Genomic DNA, 19,469 nt, shown 5'->3' on the forward strand with positions numbered 1-19,469 from the left:
CCTTCTGTCTTATGATCAACCCACAAGGACCATGTTGAGCACTAGGTCTAGCAGGGACTCTACAGGTGCTTGTGCACTGTGTGTCCACTCCTCCCTTGTGTGTTATTTGACAAAACCTGGTGATCAGCCATGGATGGAGATCTTCACAGCAAATATCCAGTCTTCCTGAAGTTCTAACCACTCATTCTGTAGCATGATTAAGAAAGACAACAACAATATCCCATGGGGTTAATTCTATCAAAATTTATTTTTACTGAAAATAGAAAGAGCTGAGTGTGTGATCATTACATACAAACCTGGAGATGTCTGTGTCCATCTACAACAGCAGAGTATGGTAGGTCTGCATATCTGACAGTTTTACAAACATTTTTACATCTACACATCTATCAACAACATCCAAAGGGCCAGTATCATGCTGAGGCCTTCACAAACAAACTTTGTATGAAATGCTGAAGCTTTGAGAAGCATTCCACTAATGGATAGCTGTGGCGAAGGATGTATGCTTTCATTCCATGGCATTCCAGGAAATGAGAACTTCTTCCAATAATTTCTGGATGTTACAGACACAGACATGGCCCTTTTAGTGATATGTCTAGATGTGTAAATATAGTGAGGTTCCAAAACTGTCCAGCACACATTCTATAACATGAGATACAGGCAACTGGTTTTGAAGCAATGGAAAGAGCAGGAGCATATGTACACAGTGCATGTCTTGGGATAACTCGCTACCATTTCAAAATATAAAAAAAATCCTGTGAAACATCAACAGAACAAAACAGGAATTACAAAAGTTCTTTCAAAATCTTTTCATCTTACAATCGATTTCAGTCATGTTAACTATATATAATTAAAACTTGACACCTGAAGGAGCATCCACAACCTTACATTTAGACTTCTGATGTACATTACCTGGAGGTCTTAGTATCTAATAGTTCACTGCTAGCCCACTGTCATCCTACACAAACTAACAAGATTACTTCCTCTTTGGCATGTTTCTTTCAATTATGGGAGTAATTTAACAGTGGGAAAAATCCTTTAAAATTTAATTTGTTCTGCATTTGTAAAATTCCTCCAAATTATTGGAAGGAAACCAGTCTTCAATCTTCACCTGTGCACAAAAATATACATGCTCCATATTTTAATACGTCGTAAGGGTGAAAGTGGAGAACAGAATACAGATCATGACATACATGTTGGTATATCATAGTGATATTATATCGATATATATGACCATACTAATTTCCTAGTAAACATAGTATGTATACTGCTATATAGTTGAATATATTATGCAACAGATTCATTAGATAAACAATCACAAACAACTAAGGATATAACAGGAGTTAGTGCAAGTTGACAGTAACATGAGAAGTGTTGTGACCTCATTTAAACCCAATTTGTTGATATTGATATTACTTTCATATACTTCAAACAAGAGCCATTGAAGACTACAGGACATGAACAGTTGTAAGGATAATAGCGGTGTCTGTACCATATGGCTTTACATATTCATTGGCCTATTTACACAAGTGAAACAATATTTGGGGGCAACAACAGTGCAAACCGTTTTCAACTATCATGTACACGTAACAACAGCTGTACATTCTTGAGATCATGAGATAACCGATAAATCCACACTTTTATACTCTATTGAAACGGTCACAGAATCAGATATGGTCACTAGTATTTGAGGATCTATGTAAAACTGAACGTTTTCAGTAGGAACCAAATTTAGATGACAACCACTGCCTGTGTTCTGGACAGAATTTACTTATTTTTCAGAATTAAGTTGTTTCAAATATCTTTCTTTTAATCACCATGCATGCACACTTGGACATAAAGAGTGTATACATACTTTTCTATCATGTGAACATTGGCAGTTCTCTTATCAACGCTGACACTTTAAATATGTGTATTTCCTTTGGCAATGTTAGTCAAAATGGCCATGAAAGGAGGACACAGCAAGCCACTGCTACTATCATGGAGATAAAGGTGAAAGGCCAACAAAAACCAAAGCTGGAAAAAGAAGAGGCACCAATGGTCCTGGAATAAAGGAAATGTTTGACTCCAATAAAACAGACTATGCTGCTGACAATGTAGACACATCACTGCCATTCTGGAAACTATTCTAAACATGTGATGAACCTGACTTGTCTTGTCATTCAGCAGTAGTAAGGTAACATTAGTGAAGTGGTCATATGAGGCAGTCTTGATGGGAATCGGGGGACCACAACAGTTCACACAGGACATTCGGGATAAAAACTAAACAAATTCTGGTCATCACACTTGCATTCTGTCGGATTCAAACACTTTAAACAGAAGTGTATTAAGATACTATGTGCAAAAGATGAAAAAGCTGTTGGTTGTATTGAAGACTCAAAAATGTATCGCTCGGTGTGTGAAATCTATTACCAGTGCCTTTTAAACAAATTTGTAAGCAATTCTGGTTCTTATTTCCCCCCTAAACATGACTTTAGCTCAAATTGGGTTAGTGTTGTTGGATTCCTTATTAAAAACAGTCCATTGTTCTAATCCAGTTACAAAATCCTTCATATAAAACACATTTTTTGCACATAATATCTACAAAAACATGCCATTCAGATCTTGTATTTCAGTTACTGGCATTGACCTTGCTGACAGGTTCAAGGTACATCATCACAGCTAGAGGTATGGAGGTATGTCAAGCACTTCAGAACCTCGGTTTACTTTTACTCTAGTGTCTCACAAGTACCTGCTGACAGTGAGGTGTGCCTTAATTGCCCTTCAAACACTGAACAGTATTACAAGTGTTCACCAATAAATGTAGAACACATCATGCATGTAAATTTTAAACAGGGAGGAAACACCATCAATTTGGCCCCAATATAACCTTGACCAAGTTGGGTAAAAGCGAAATATATCAACTTGGAGCGAAACATTCCAGTCATGGTTTTGGGGATCACAGCTTGTATGCCTTGCAAGTAAACATTCCTATTTTTTCACATATTCTCTAACAAAAAAACCTTCCAACTTTTGTTATTTCCCTGTCATACACCACATCCACCCATTCATCAATGATGGCATCATCATGAGGCTTAGCATCAGATACCCTGTTGGATCCGCTGATACTGTGGGGTCAGCTTATAATACCAATGGCTCTCAACACAAATGTTTGTCTTAAAGCATATTACAGAACAGAACCTATCTGACATGATGAATATGTGTTTGGCTTTGCATTCTTGTTTATCTGCTTGAAAATTCATCTTTGATCCAAAGAAAGCATTCTGTTGGCTATACCTAAAACACATGTCGATAACACACCTTTGACAACTGAAAAAAAATACAACTAAAACTGTGAATTAATGCCAATATTTCACAAATCACAGATTATCCAGTTATCAATATTGATCATTAGTCTCACACTGAACACATACAGACACATGAGCAGCAGATTGGTACAGTCTAAGCCCCACAGTGAAAAAAACCCTCTTTAAAAATATCTATCACACATTTGTTTAAGGCAGAGGGTTATCTGGCATCACAACCTTAATACATACATTGGACTAATTTATTTCCTATGTTTTCCATAAACCTAACCACTCCTACACACTAAACAGGTGCCCTTTTCATGATAGACCTAAGACAATTGTTTTTCTCTTAAGTACATTGTGGGTTATTCAAAGAGACCATGTCCAATTTGTAGTGTAAAATCTTACTGAAAAACAACAAAATGTGTTTGACGTAAGTCACAGAAAAAAGCAATTCATCATTGTTGAAAATCAATCTGTGTAATCAGGATAAAGAAAATTACATTTCAAGTGTTTTGAAAAGTACATTAATTTAATGTGTTACTATTTTGAGATAAAAGTAAAACACGCCTAAATAAATGCAGGTGAAGAGGTTGTGCAAAGTAATAACAAGACGCGCTTTATGATCGTAACTGCCACAGCAATTGTACAGTCTAAAGCAGTGTAACCATAATACATAGATGTGAACAAGCAGACAACTACTTGTCACTTTTGTTATTCTTGTACCCTTTCAAATGGATAATGAGTATATGAAGTACTACACTACAGGACATTTTGAAATATGCAAAAATATACCATTCAAAACAAGTAGGAGATATTCGATTTAGCAAGCATCTCACCAGCCAATGCCTGGTTGCACGTGAGAAAATGTGATACATCTTCATCCAGATGAAACTTTTCCCAAAAAATGGGATAAATTGTCACACTTTCCCTTAATTTCTCTTCATCTGTTTCGTCCTTGGCTTCATCATTTGCATTGTATCTATCTTGTAAATCCTATATCCAGTACTTTATTTGAATGGTATATTTGATAACAAGTTAATTACAAGACTGAAATAGTAAACAGCATGTAAGAAGGTAATTTGAAGAATAACTAGCAGCTTCATATCTCAGTTACCATTCCCCAAATGTAACTCTAAAACTGCAATATTGGATAATTTACAGTTATTTCAAAAAGATTAGAATTAAAAGCTAAAACTTCAATTACATATGATACAAATATTCAAACATGCTCAAAACCACATAAGTTTAGAAAACTGGAGTAAGCTACTTCAGGAAAAAGTTACCTACAGAAAAAGTTTCACCCTTGAGAAAAAAGCTCCAATAATCAAACACTAGTTAAAGGGCTTCATCACTACTGAAAAGAAAGGTTTTGAACATGTTCTCAAATATCCTTTAAAGACCCTACGTTCCCTTTGGGGGAGAACTGTATGTATTTTAGTTGCATAGTGAGGTGATTTGTTCATTCAATGACATGTTCCAACAAAATCGACACATTCCACAACAAACTTGACAATTAAACCTTCAAAGGAGGAAAAGAGTCCAATATCAGGTGTGCAACCCTCCAGTACGAAATAGGACTAAAGTAACTGTAAACCACACAAAACAGGAGACAAAACACCTGCTTTGACACCCATGAAACCATTCCTTGAGTAACAACTGAAAACCACAATAACAGGAAGAAAAGGAGAAAACTCTAAAAAATATCACCTTTCAATAAAATGGACCAAAAGGAAGGTGACTGAACCAATCAAAACGATCTACCAATTACGTAATCTGTGGTATGAACAATTGCACTAGGCTGCAAGAACAACCTACAGCAAGATGCATGTATGATATGTATACTGAGAGAATCATACCTCGGAGACAATAAGCACAACAGAACACTGTTTGAAACCCTCGTCAGAATGTGAATAAGAACAAACAGGAAGAGAACAATACAACTGTGTATAAAAGACAAGCTTGGTTCCTGACAATTATTCTGTGGAGATACTTAACATGTTATACACAATTTCTAGAAGTATAAAACATCGTTGCGAGAGATTGCCATCAATTTCACCATTACCAGCAATGTTAACAGGAAATTCACCACTTCCACTAGATGACCAAGTACAGTACTGTGAATTTGTGTCTTTTCTCAACAGTTATGTTAACAGTAAGAACTTGACTAGCTCTTGTGTCTGTACTAGACGTATATCCAGTATAATGAAGGTTGTCACAGAGACCTATGGCCAACCTCTCGGCAGATTGTCCTAGTACTGAGGAATGACAGAGTAAGTAAACTTAGTCTCAGTACTTTTGTTACACTCCTACACTGAGTCACAACAAACCCTAGTAGGAGATCACGTTGTATAACCTTTGAGCAATCTTTGACCATCCAATCAAACGTGAGATGGCCAAACAGATTTAACCAATCAGACAATGGCTACAGCTTTGAGTTTGGTGGGACTTACAAAATTTCCCAGTCACGGACACTGATCACTCAACACATGAAAATCCGCATAAAAACACAGATATTTAACCTGCAGAATTTATACTTATGGGTTTCTGATGACATGCTTACCATAAGCCAATATTTCCGCAAGCTGGCATCCTTGAATATTGACAAAATCTCTATTTTCAGTGGCTGTTTACTCACTGTGTTGTAGCGTGCTCCATGTGCATCACCTCTAGTGATCATACGGAAAATAGCATATGGAATCATTCTGGTACAAACCTTTTCAAGGTAAAAGTTCAAAAGGTATGAATGAATGTCCACTTCTGCAATTTGGTAAGCAGTGATCTGATTGTTCAATCTCAAAAATTACCTGACGCAACCTCCTATTAAGGTTTGATAGACTCAGTGTAGGAGTGTAACGAATAATACTGATACTAAGTTTACTAAGACTGTGAGGAATGATTATAAAGGTTCTAACAGTAATGCTTCTATAAGGGTATAAACATGCTGGTATTTACAGGCAGTCCTTATGTGCACTGTAGGCAATCACAGGAATAAATTGACAACCAGGAACACATTCCACAAAACAGTCTCAGCACCACGGCAATCATACGTCTGTATTTAATACACATTTTAAGATTGTCAGAATGCTGACCTTGTACTGCGAACAATGTCCCAGAGCTTTATGATATATGACGTTTCTTACAGTGACTAATGTTCTGGCAAATATTCAAAAGAAATCCCACCAGATTAACCTGTACTGGTTGTTTTCTCAAAATGCTGTCAATTTTGTCTATTTTCACCCTCAACTGCAAGTATGGCAAATCTTAAGGAGTTCACTTACAGAGGAGTAGGGGCCTGTTCGTCACACCTGCCACAGTGACACAACTATTGCCGTCAGTACCATCCACTGTTAAATTTTATTGCTCATACTTAGTCTTCTTTCAACATCCAAAACAACTTTCATTCCCCAACAAAGGAAATAAAGACCTCTAGTCATTATACGACGGGGCCTCAGGTACCTGTTCCACGAGTCAATCTTAGGCCAACGCACTTCCAAATCGTGCCTACTAATACAGATAAGACAACCTCGTCAATGGCACCATCCTGCTAGCATTCTTTACTACTGATGTAACCCATAGTTAAACAACCAGTTAAGTAAGACAGAGCACTAAGATCATTTCATGGAACTGGGCCCTGGAGAGAGTCAGTAAACCCTTCGGATAACATCTTTTGTTCTCATGGTATAACAGTTACTATATTCCCCTATATTTCTGTGAATATGACAGATATGTCCCTTCTCCCTGATATGGACATCTCTGACTCCAACTACTCTCTGCAGTGCACTATACTATAGCAACATCTGTGCCTGTGCTTATGCCGAGTCCTGTTTGAACTTGATTTTCTCTAGTTCTGTGATCGGTAGGTGTAGCTGCAGGGGGTCACGAAGGCGACGGAGGTCATGTTCAACTTGCGAGACAGCGTCACGCAGTTCGTTGTACTTCTGAACATCCAGATTTTGCTTCTTTGCTTGCTTGTAGAATTTCAACAAGAACTGGCGATCTCTTACATCTGGGAAATTGTACTCCTGAAAATACATGAATTAATATTACCTCAAAGAGATCTTCACTCACCTTCAGTGTTCTGAATGTCTGAAACTTGTGATAAAGTAACTACCAATAGGGTAGTCTTGCTCGCAGACATGGCTGATACATGTCCTTGTATTTTAGTTGCCCATGTATGTAATGTCGATCTCGTGTCTGTCACAGGCTTGGATATTTATAGATCGCCATTACACACAACCCAAACCAACCTGTGAAGGTCCCAGGGTATAACAGGCCTTCAGCAACCCACGCTTGCCATAAAAGGCGACTAGTCGTAAGAGGCGACTGACAGGATCGGGTGGTCAGGCTCGCTGACATGATTGACACGTTTCCCAATTGTGCAGATTGGTGCTCAGATTGTTGATCACTGGATTGCGTGGTCCAGACTCAATTATTTACAGACCGCTGCCATATAGCTGGAATATTGCTGAGTGCGGCGTAAAACTAAACTCACTCATAAACCAAACCACATTACAGCTGCTATATTTATGTCAAATGATGTGAACAATTCATCAGGGTACCAAGGTGCTCAAACCTCTTCACTCGCTAAAGCATGATCAAATATTTTGCAATGACATACAAATCAGGTAGCTGAAAGCTGGGTTAACGAATACATCTGTCTGTTTGTTGCAGATACATGATGGCAGCCTGTAAATAGTCAAGTCTCAACCGGACAAACCAGTGATTGATATTATAATGAACAATTCACACCATGGGGCACGATGACATGCCAATGAATAAGTGAGTGAATTTAGCTTTTAGCAATATTCCAGCAATATCAGCAGGGAAGACCAGAAAACATCTGTGATATCTCCCTGGTATACGTTCCGATAAATCTCCACTATACCCTGAATACAACTACGGCTTGGTTTGATGAATTTATTACCTCCCTCAGCTGACTTTTTATCCAATCAGGTATCTATGCTGGGAAGTTGAATGTACCAAATCACTTTCACTTTTTAAATTACAATCAGTTAAACTTGGCCACACAAATGATGGACAGACATTCTGAAAGAGGTAGAAGGAGTTCTCGCATATTTATTTGAAAGTTTCGGACCTGTAAATGTGTATGATTCCTCCAAAATCTGAGTCACACTGCGAACAAACCTCTGCAGCTGCCATCTTTGTTGACACTGGCCAGCTCGGTTGTAACAGCGGCTTAGCTGATTCACTACTGTGAGAATGCAGTGCCATAAAGAGCGTAGATGCATCATGGCTATGCACAGTGGATATTTATCAGAACGTGTATCCTGGAGATATCGAGGATGACTAGAAATGGGCTTCGCACAATGCATCCCATCAATGAAGTGTTCCCCTCGATCCCAGGAAGGTGCCATAAAGGAATCTTAAAACACACAATGTCAGATATCCTAAGACCTGATGTGTAGATGAAAAATCTGTGAGCTGCTCCAAAATCTGTGAGCTGCTCATAGAATTACATTCATCAGTAACCTTATACGGAAGAGCATGGCCAAACTGCAAGAAATAGATACAAACATAGTGTTCCTGTGTTGATTCTTATGTGAACATTGTTTTGACCCACCTGTTTTGTGACAACAAAGTAAGCATACATGGCCATGGTGGTTCCATACGTGACGAAGTAGGTCACCGGCTCCATGATGTCCCAGGAATATTCCCACCAAGTCAGTCGGGCAAGGATGCCGAACTGAAGACCCATCAAACCAAGGCCCAGCCATGTCAGCTTTGACGTGTAGCTATTTGACTTCATAGCCAGTTCTTGTTTAACCTTAAACAAATAAATATGAAATGATCAGAAGTGAGTACTGATGGCCATACAACAGAAAGATTTCTTCCTTGACGTCAAGGTCACATTCTCAACAGAAATACACTGTTATTTTGCTGTAAAAGAAACAATTAAGACACTAAAATAATTAAATCTTTGGGGGAGTTGTGTTGTTAGCAAACTGAAGATACCAAGCCCTCCCTTTGTTATTAGAAAATATTGAAAGACAAGTATTTCCTTTTAAATTGCCCCTTCCAAAATAGACGTCAAACGATTTTTTTGTTACTTAATTTGGATACAACATCACAGATTCATTCAATATTTCTCCACCTACAATGATTGTGGGAGCAATGGTCAGCATTACACCATTCATATTTCAGTGGCATGTTTCAGTACATTGTACATGAATATCCAAGAGCCCAAGGGAAATAACTCGCCACCCCAAATTGAGGTGCCTTCGATGACAGTGCCAACAGTGTCCCTTACATACCATTCAAAAATAGGGAAAATGTTCAGAATCATTCCAGCCATGCAGAAACAAACAGTCTCCACAGAGAACTGGGCAAGTCTTAAGCTGCCTCTGAATGATATTGATGACTGAAACTAATCTTGTTTTAATTATGTGACTATTTGTAGGTTAGTGGAAGCATTAATGAGTCAGGTAATATTGACACTGTGAAAAAAAGATTAAAGTATTTCATAGGATTTTGATGGTGGATAAAACAGCTAGATATTGACAACCAAGTCTCTGACAAGGTAATAATGCTGTACATAATCCCCCTGTTTTCTCCAGAGGTGAGCTCATGGGAACATCACTGGCAGCTGAGGTGTGTGTAGATGGAACTTCACATTGATTTTAACATTAAGTCTGAGAGTACTGCTCCTATATTTTAGCCACATGACGTCCCAATATCCTGGTCCAGATTCAGATTTCACTCAAAATGCCGCCACCTGTTTAATTCACATAAATCACATTCATGATCAATTGGACCAGATCAATACTTGAGATAAATCTTCTTTTTATTTCTTTCACTCCAGACAAGTTGAGAAATAAAACTGATTAAAATCCGAGTAGGCATATGCAAACACAGCTGGATCAATGAGAACCAGCAGCCATGAGAACCATGTTACCACTGGATTACAATACTAGCCATAATGCCATGCTGGATTTCTTTTCCTGTCATGTTAATATTGATATATCAGCATGAGTTCAATGTCCTTTAGTAGTCAGGGGCGTTGGGGTAGCCTAGTGGTTAAAGCATCCATTCATCACAGTAGAGACCTGGGTTGGATTCACAACGTGGGTACAATGTGTGAAGGCCGTTTCTGGTACCCTATGATCTACTTGCCAAAAGCGGCATAAAAGTAAACTTACTCAACTTTAGTGAAATAACGTAGTTAGGTTTTATGATTGACTTGCGATACAATGAGCAACAATATGCTGTGAAGTGTTATGATACAAGAATCCATTGATTCTGGGTTTGAAATCCAAGATTCACTAAGGTGGGTGAGTGAGTGAGTTGAGTTTTACGCCGCACTCAGCAATATTACAGCTATATGGCGGCGGTCTGTAAATAATCAAGTCTGGACCAGACAATCCAGTGATCAACAACATGAGCATCGATCTGCGCAATTGGGAACCGATGACATGTGTCAACCAAGTCAGTGAGCCTGACCACCCGATCCCGTTAGTCGCCTCTTACGACAAGCTGAGTCGCCTTTTATGGCAAGCATGGGTTGCTGAAGGCCTATTCTACCCCGGGACCTTCACGGGTCGATTCACTAAGGACTTGATTTATCAGGTGTTGTACATAAGTATGTGTAATGTGATGCTATATGTGTTGCAGATGATGTGAAATGCCATATTGTGATGTGACTATATTATTCCTGTCTATCATATTGTGTACTGTGTTCTTGTATACCATGGGAGTGTGGCCTTCAGTATGAATACAGACTGATTGATCGATTCAAATAATGATTGGTTGATTGACTGAAATAATGATTGATTGAAATATAGACTGATTGATTGATTGAAATACAGACTGATTGATTGATTGAAATACAGACTGATTGATTGATTGAAATAAAGACGGATTGATTGATTGAAACAATGACTGATTGATTGATTGATTGAAATAATGATTCATAATAGTTTAAGTGATGTCTGTCAAGAATTTATTTGGTTTGATAAAAGTGACAGATATGAAGGGTAATTATCAAGGGCAGGGACTGGCAAAGTGTAACATATGCCAAAGGAAAAGGCGTGTGTGGGAGAGTTTAGTTTCACACACACACTCAGCAATATTCCAGTTTTATTACTCGCCTGGTAAAGATACTTCAGAGTAATACTTTAAGGCAATATTACAATAGTGTAATACCGCTTGACGTATGACGTCAAAATGGTTAAAAATTGTGACGTCACAATGCTAATGTTGCTGTTCCATTTTTTCTAGACCTGCTTGACTTGCGGAAAGCTGAGAGTCATCACACTGTAGACAATTTTGCTGCAGTTTCTGTCAATTTATTTTGGTGAGTAATAAACTGAATACTAAACTTGCTTCTGAGAAATACCATTTCTATTAAACTCGTTAAAGATTTAGTATTAAACTCACTTTGGCTCATTTGAAACCAAATAATTAACTTGTTTAATAAAAATGGTACTACACAAAAGGTCACTTAGTATCCTCTATATGGTGATGGTCTGTAAATTAATCCAGTTTGGACCAGACAATCCAGTGATCAACAGCAAGAACACTGATCTGTGCAACTGGGATCTGACGACAAATCAGTAAGGTTGACCACCCAATCCTTTTAGCTGCCTCCTAAGACAAGCATGGGTTACTGAAAATCACTTCTAAACTGGATCTTCATGTGTTCTAAGGAAAAGGAAGTAGAAAAAGAGGAAAACGTAGATGAGACCGTCATGTCAAGAAACAATAAACAACTCTAGTGGTGAGATGTTATCACCAAAGTTCACATCATCAATAACAAAGGGAAGACAACTGGAGGGGAAAGACTATTCTAAGGGAGATAACTACCCGTTCTAGAGGTGCCAGCTGCACTTTGAGGTCCTCCAGTTTCTGCTGCAGCTCTTTCTCCCGCTCCAGCTGATACTGCTCCACGTTCAGGGTGGAGAACAGGGTCGATATCAACGCCTTCACGTCGGACAACATCACAGCATCCTCACTCACCATGGGGCCTGCAAACAAAGTAAAAATATAGAAAATATTTTCATGCATTAACACTCCGAAATTAGCCAACACACCAAACCCACTAAACATGAATCGTCTACTGTTTTGAATTCAGTAAATGAACTAATTTCATGTACATCATCAATAATCAAAAATAATTTCACATCTATTTGGGGTAGTGACTTTGCCCAATGGTTCAAGAGTTTACTCATCACACTCCAAACATAGGTTATATACCACACAATGGTACCATTTTTTAAGATGATTTCTGGTGTCCCAATTTTGATGTAATATTGCTAAAAGCAGCAAAAAACCATAAACACTCATGAACACACTACAATTTGATATGAAAGGCATTGACAAACTCATGCACAATGTTTCATAACTGACAGGAAATTGTTGTTTCTAAAGAAGTAAAACCATGCTTCAAACATTCAATAACTTACACAGATTTAGACAAATGCAAACATCAAGTTTGACCATTGCAACAGGTCAAAATGGGCAACACATCGTCATTAGAAAGCATATCTTGTTTGACTCTTGTTTGCATCATATCGTTAACGAATAATTACACCCAATATCATAGCTATGCACATTTTTAGGCACATTTTTAGGTGAATTTGAGGTGACTTGATAAAAGGGTATTTGCGCATACATACATGATAGAAATTATTTGACAGACAGACAAAGATGTCACAGACAGATGACATGAAGAGACAGGCTCCAACATGATTTAAGTTGGTCTTTGATCTGGAGAACAACAACGTTAAGTGTAATATCACACTTTCAGACAACATTAGATCTGCTTGTGGACTAATCCCTTGATTGGTCTTGCTGTAATGCAGGGAAGACAGGCAAAGTGCGTAAATTTGCTTTCTCCTGTGTGTACAGACAGCAATCAGGTTACCTAAAAGCATGGCCAGACTCGTAGACTTAAAATCCCACTTCAAAGCTATAGTCACATTCCCCTGGATTTACTGAAGCAGTCATAAAATCAATCCACAGAGTCAAAACCTAATTATGGCTTGAGGTGCTTTTTCTATTCTGGTGGAAAGGGGTTAATGTGCTATCTGTGTGCTATGGTTCACCAGCACTGGTACTGTTTGCTGGTATGCCATCCTCCTACACATGTCATCACCATCATTACTGTCTATACGAGAGAAGATGCTGGATCAGTAATCCGCAATTCAGCAAACACCACACATATATACTGCTCACTAGAAGTATTACTATCTTGTATTACTGTATAAAAGTATTACTATATTGCAAGAAGTTAATTCAGTATGGCACTGAAGTAACATCAAAGAATCAAATAGTCCTTTATTTCTTTTGAGTAGCATATACACCAGCAAAAAGCACTTTCTAGGCTATGAAAGAATTATCCGTCAATTCCTTCACTGGTAATACAGAAGATATAGCAGCCGTACATAATTTATACTGTCAACACAAGGACAATACTGAGGTATAGAAGCTTACGGCTGTCAACTGAAGCCACTGTGTTTATATGTGTTGGGTTAGGAGAATGTAAGAGGCGTAAGGTCAGATCAAAGTCATGCATCAGTGAAAATATACATAGCTAATCATTCAAGCACAGAGAGGTAGTATAACTACACAAATTCTGTTTAGCAGACTGTCATCTTTTATAAATGTACTCTTGCACACATAACTGTCAAACAACTGCAACAAATTTTACAAAGTTTTATCTAGACCTGTCTAGAGCTGATACATGGCTGCAAGTTCAAAGTCAGTAAAACTTCACAAATTAACCTGTGGTATATCATGCATGGCTCCAAGTCCAAACTCAGCAAAACTTCACATATTAACCAATCAGTGTACTGATAATAATAGTTTACGTACTCAAGTGATATGACTCTATATTTCCCTGTATGCTATTTCTGATTTTATTTTCCCACACAGTTCCTCCAATGAGACAACTCTAAAACCTGTTCAGGTATTACATCACCAATGCAGCAGGATGATTCATTGCATGGAGATCTGTGAAAGGGACTGGTCATCCTTTATCATAGCATTTCAACATGATTGTATTACTGCAAACATCCAATGCTTTATACCTCTTCCCATAATGAGGCATTTGTTTCCGTCCTGTACATACATGCTTGTCTCACCAGTCTCAACAAATACCTGCCAACCATGACAGAATTTATATTCACTGATAGAGAGACCGTGCTGATGATTTCTGTACTTAGTGCCTAGTCAGTGGTATTTCCGCCATGAAGAGGTCACGATGTCCAGATGGTCTGGTACATACATCAAAGCATTATTCCCACCAAGTAACTGCTCTAGCCAACACTTCCCATTATAGACATTCATGCATCAATTATTGATTACTTGAGCCTCATTACGCTGGAGATGCCAGAACATCAGGATACACCAATCTGACACAAAGATATCATGGTTGCACTTTCCTTCCTTCACAGTTTAATCAAACAGGAAATAAAGAACAATGTCTACCAGAGATTGATCGTGTCTCATCTCTACACAAAACGTAGAAAATACTAGGCTCATAGAAAGCTTGATGTATAGTGTCAAGCCTTGAGAAACACTGAAAAAACATTTCTGACAAGTTTATTGTTTTCTGAAAGATTTCCTCCTCCTTTCTGGTTCTAGGTGCACAAAATTACACTGTGCTAAAGCAGTTATTTAAACATAAAAATGAGATGCTAATCCAACACTGTTTGTTCTTTACAGATGAACTCAATATTCCAGTCATGTCACAACATGACATGACATGACATGACAGTGATTGATAATGTAAGCAACATCTGGGGTACCAGTCAAATAATCCACATTGCATGATCAACATAGGTGTCTAGGGACAAACTTCTAACCTGGAATCCCCACAGGATACATTGATGCAGTGATGAAATCAGAGGTAGTATAATGATGAGAATCTTGGGTCCTAGTCAGGTTCAAGGTGAAACCCTTTTCTAGTTGGCATGCTGGGCTGATTGTGTGGAATTACCTCTCTACTTAATGCATTATCTATATGATTTTTTGGATCACAGAGAATGGAACTTACCTGCCTTTTTCAAGAAATGTTTTGACAATTGTCATCTGTAGGAGGACAAAATAATAGAAAATTATGGATCTAAAACTTGAGCACCATTATTTGCTAGAGAACTTCTTTTTTCTGACATTAACAGGAATACAAAGGTAGTTATTGCATAATGTCATGGGAGTCATGTCACTGTTGCGTGTGGGGCACAACAAGAAACTAATTACCCAATCATAATAACAACTAATAATGTGTGCATCAAGTTTCTATTTCTATTCAGTATATATGACTGCACCCTGTAAACAGTTCAGTGATGGCATCATGAGTTTTGGTCTACTTTCTTTGACACCCATCATCCAAGGCAGTGATTTTCACTACCCAATCATGCTGGTAGCCTCTCTTAACAATCATGGGTTGCTGAAAACACAGTCCTTATAATGATCTTCACAGGGGCAAGTCTTCTGAAAGTTCAACTAAAACTGACTATGGACTTCATACTTAGTGTGATGCAATATAACTGATATTATATATAACTGATGGATGCACCTGTCTGGCTAAAGGTTACAGATACATGTGCCCAGAAATATGCATCAATTCTCAATACTGGGTTACACTGTCATTAAAATATCATATTCCTGCTCTCCATGACACTGCTACTAGGCATGAAATATGTATGAAACTCGTAAACCTAGAAAAGGCAAGGAAAGCGCTTCACTTTCATCTATCATCTTTCTAGACTGTCTTCTGAATAACCATATAGATTCCCACACCCTTCAGTGTTCAAATACAGGCAAACCGTATCACGAGTGTAAGTAATACATTATTCAGCTTCACAACCCACAAGATCACATATCACATGCAGTCTTTCATCACAATAATACCATTACATGGGCATTGTTATTCCATCATTAGATTAGGCATTTGCATTCTTCTGGTTATATGGGTGTGAAGATCATTACTAGCACGCCAACCTTGCAGTGTGGCCAGACTGCAGGGACAAGAGATGGCTGTACACAGCTTAGACTTTCCTGCATCCATGTATGACCAGTGTTGGGATCAATACCCCATGTGGAGGTGTGGTATAACAGAACAGAAATGTACTGACCACAGATCACAGTGCCATGATACCTGGGCAGCAATATGAAGTATATCACCATAGGTGGGAGCGCATATTTGAGATACATCACCGTGACACGATGTTGCTGGAGGAACCACATCAACTTAGGATTAAGACTGATAATTGAGAAAATATCACAGTCCGATATTGTAAGGGCTGTGATATGATTTATATCTGATTCATATATTGTGAGAGTGAGTGAGGGAGGGAGGGAGCGAGCGAATGTATTCAGGCAATATCAGAAATGGCCTTCATACATTGTACACATGGGGGGGAATCAATCCCAGTGGAAGTGTAACCATGTAACCAGCATGGGAATAAAGCTTGAGGTGCTGCAGGTCTCAGACAATAACCGCCTTCTTGTAACCCAGAACCATGGGTATAGTGCTGACAGACCTAGCTAGACCAAACCAGGCCTGGAATTTCAATCAATATGAATACAGAGTATTGTCAAAAAGAAATTGATTATGATATATTTCAACATCAAGGAAACTCCCTCGGAGTAGACAGTCCTTCATTTCTAGCATCTGTAGAAACTTCCCTTAACTTCACACAAAGATAAATCTCCTTAAAACAGATAAAAGACTTTTCATTTCCAATTTTTTGCATTATTACATTACTGAGTGAATGGTATACTAACGCTCTGGAACACTCCTGAGTGAAACCAGAAGCCGTGAGTCCAGATATCCAATAATCATTAAACCAATAAATAGCATATGTCTACGTGCCAGAACTTCCAGAAAGGGCAACTTCTGGACTGTGAGCCAAGTCCTGAAGGATCCCATCATTCAGTTAAGAAAGTTTGATTCTCATTTCAGCAAATACAGTGGAAGCGGTCAAAACCGGCATTTGTCCATTCCGGTAAGCTGTCAACACAGGCATAAAATCTCAGTCCCATTTGAGGAATTCACATATATCACCAGCTCTCTAAACTGGCATATTGTCTAAAATGGATTACTTCTTCAGTCCTGATGCGTGCTGGTTTAGACAGCTCACTCTGTATGTCTTTCTCAAACCAACCTAGGTTATGGAATGAATCAAAGAGAAACTCTCCCATAAACAACAAACAGGAGCACACAATCAGCATAAGCGTCACAAAAATTTATCAAAGATGTAAGAAATTGGCAGGATAACAATTTCCAGCAGAGCTACACCCTGTATCAACCTTGATATATGGTCCGGAGAAAACTGTTGATGTATATCACAACACCAAACTCTGATTTGAATCCAGCATATTTGGATCCAGTGCACACTGACAAACTGACTGGGGAATCATATTGCAATTTAAGCATGCTTTATCAAGTGAACTCAATGCATCATATCAGACACATATATATGTACATGACCTACTTAAGATTTTCAAATTTGAACAAAAACCCCAAACCAAGTGTTTGCCACTAACATGGCAGTGTCCCCAGCTGACAAAGAAGAATGAAATCTTCATAACATATTCATTACTCCTTACTTTCTCCTCACACACACACAAGATGCGTAAAATGACTGGTGTCTGGATAATCACCTAACGTAGGCTGTCGACAAAATTCAGGACATTAGTTGCAATGATTTATTGAATATTGCGTTAACATAATTTCGAAAAGTGAACAAAGTGTTATGGTCATATGGAATAAGATCAAGGTCATCAAAATCCACCGGTGCCTGTATAATTCCCCAATGTAAGCTGTCAGCAAATTTGAAGACACTGGGTACAACAGTTCATGAGATAGCACATTTTCAAGAGTTAAAGCGGTCAAAGAGTCCTGATGACCTTGAATCAAGGTCAACAAAATCAACTGGTGTCTGTGTAATCCCCCAATGTAGGTTGTCACCAAATTTAAAGACATTCAGTACAACAGTTGATGAGGTATCGCATTAACAAGAGTTTGAAGAATGGTCAAAGAGTCGCTGTTACCTTGAAAATAAGGTCAAGGTCAACAAAATTGGCTGGTGTCTGCGCATTTTTCTAATGTAGGTTGTCACTAAATTTGAAGACACTGGGTACACCAGTTCATGAGATATCTCATTAACAAGAGTTTGAAGAGTGGTCAGAGAGTCGTGGTGACCTTGAAAATAAGGTCAAAGTCAACCAAATCTCCTGGTGTCTGTGTAATCCCCCTACGTAGGCTGTCACCAAACTTAAAGACATTGGGTACAACAGTTCATAAGATATTGTGTTAACAAGAAATGGGATGCATGTACAGACGAACGGACGGACGATGCTGAGTACATAGTCCCCCATTCCGCATTGTGAAAGCGGACAATAAAGCAGTGTTGGAAGCTTAACATAAAATCCAAGACGTCCTTATCACAATTCAAACATTTAGGAGGTTTCCCAATACAAATCCTAGAGATAACAACCTTATGAATCATGACTATTTTCATACCCTGTTGACTGAGTTATACAAGGTAAGCCTCAGAGACAAATAAACTGCTAGCACCAAACATATCTGAATTTACTACCTGAGCTTTTTGGTAGAATTCAGTGTGAACCTATGGACTGTTTGCTCAGTCTGTTAGAGCTAAACACTCTCAACTATCAAGCAAATCAAGTACATGCTGGCATATGTAAACAGTGTTCATGACTGACAGTTTGCTAGATCCCTAGAAGAATCTGCATCTAGTGGAAAGTTAGGGTGAAATATTTCCCATGTGCAGCGGTATCATAATAAACCATTCATTGCCAAGACATTACTGACATGGCACCTCGATCTATAGCTGTCCCATATACAACATTACCACGGACTAACGGCCAGCATAATGATATTCCACACTAAGAAACAGCCATCGTCAGACAATGAACAGTCTGCTTCATTAAATCAGTTGGAGGCACTTTGCACTAAGTCAAAGAATTACTCAAGTAATGGACACAAACTAAATATTCTGTGAGGGTATAAATCCTATATTGCTACAAGTAAAGTAATTGATATCATATAGAAAAAAAACAATCAGTTTTCAGGTTCCTATGAATGATTTTTATATGAATTAAGGGTGTTTTCTCAATGTTTCTGTCTATCAAGCTCATAACTGTGGAAGAAAGCCTAAAGTTTCTTTTCTGCTACTTTCAGAGTTTCATTTCAGC

At 38.3% G+C, this 19,469-nt stretch overlaps 1 protein-coding gene across 1 annotated transcript in view; it reads right to left on the reverse strand.

Moving 5' to 3' along the window:
- Nucleotides 1-228: 228 nt before the first annotated feature.
- The window catches only part of LOC137283392 (calcium uniporter protein, mitochondrial-like), a 106,443-nt gene continuing 87,202 nt past the window's right edge, over nucleotides 229-19,469 (reverse strand). The window contains exons 5-7 of the mRNA XM_067814857.1: nucleotides 12,108-12,268; nucleotides 8,869-9,072; nucleotides 229-7,309 (exon numbers count right to left, since the gene is read on the reverse strand). Of these exons, the coding sequence (XP_067670958.1) occupies nucleotides 7,097-7,309; nucleotides 8,869-9,072; nucleotides 12,108-12,268 (578 nt within the window). The 3' untranslated portion in view covers nucleotides 229-7,096. The remainder of the gene's footprint in view (nucleotides 7,310-8,868; nucleotides 9,073-12,107; nucleotides 12,269-19,469) is intronic.

The sequence above is a fragment of the Haliotis asinina genome, chromosome 5 (assembly GCF_037392515.1).
Source record: "Haliotis asinina isolate JCU_RB_2024 chromosome 5, JCU_Hal_asi_v2, whole genome shotgun sequence".
Taxonomy (NCBI): Eukaryota; Metazoa; Mollusca; class Gastropoda; order Lepetellida; family Haliotidae; genus Haliotis; species Haliotis asinina.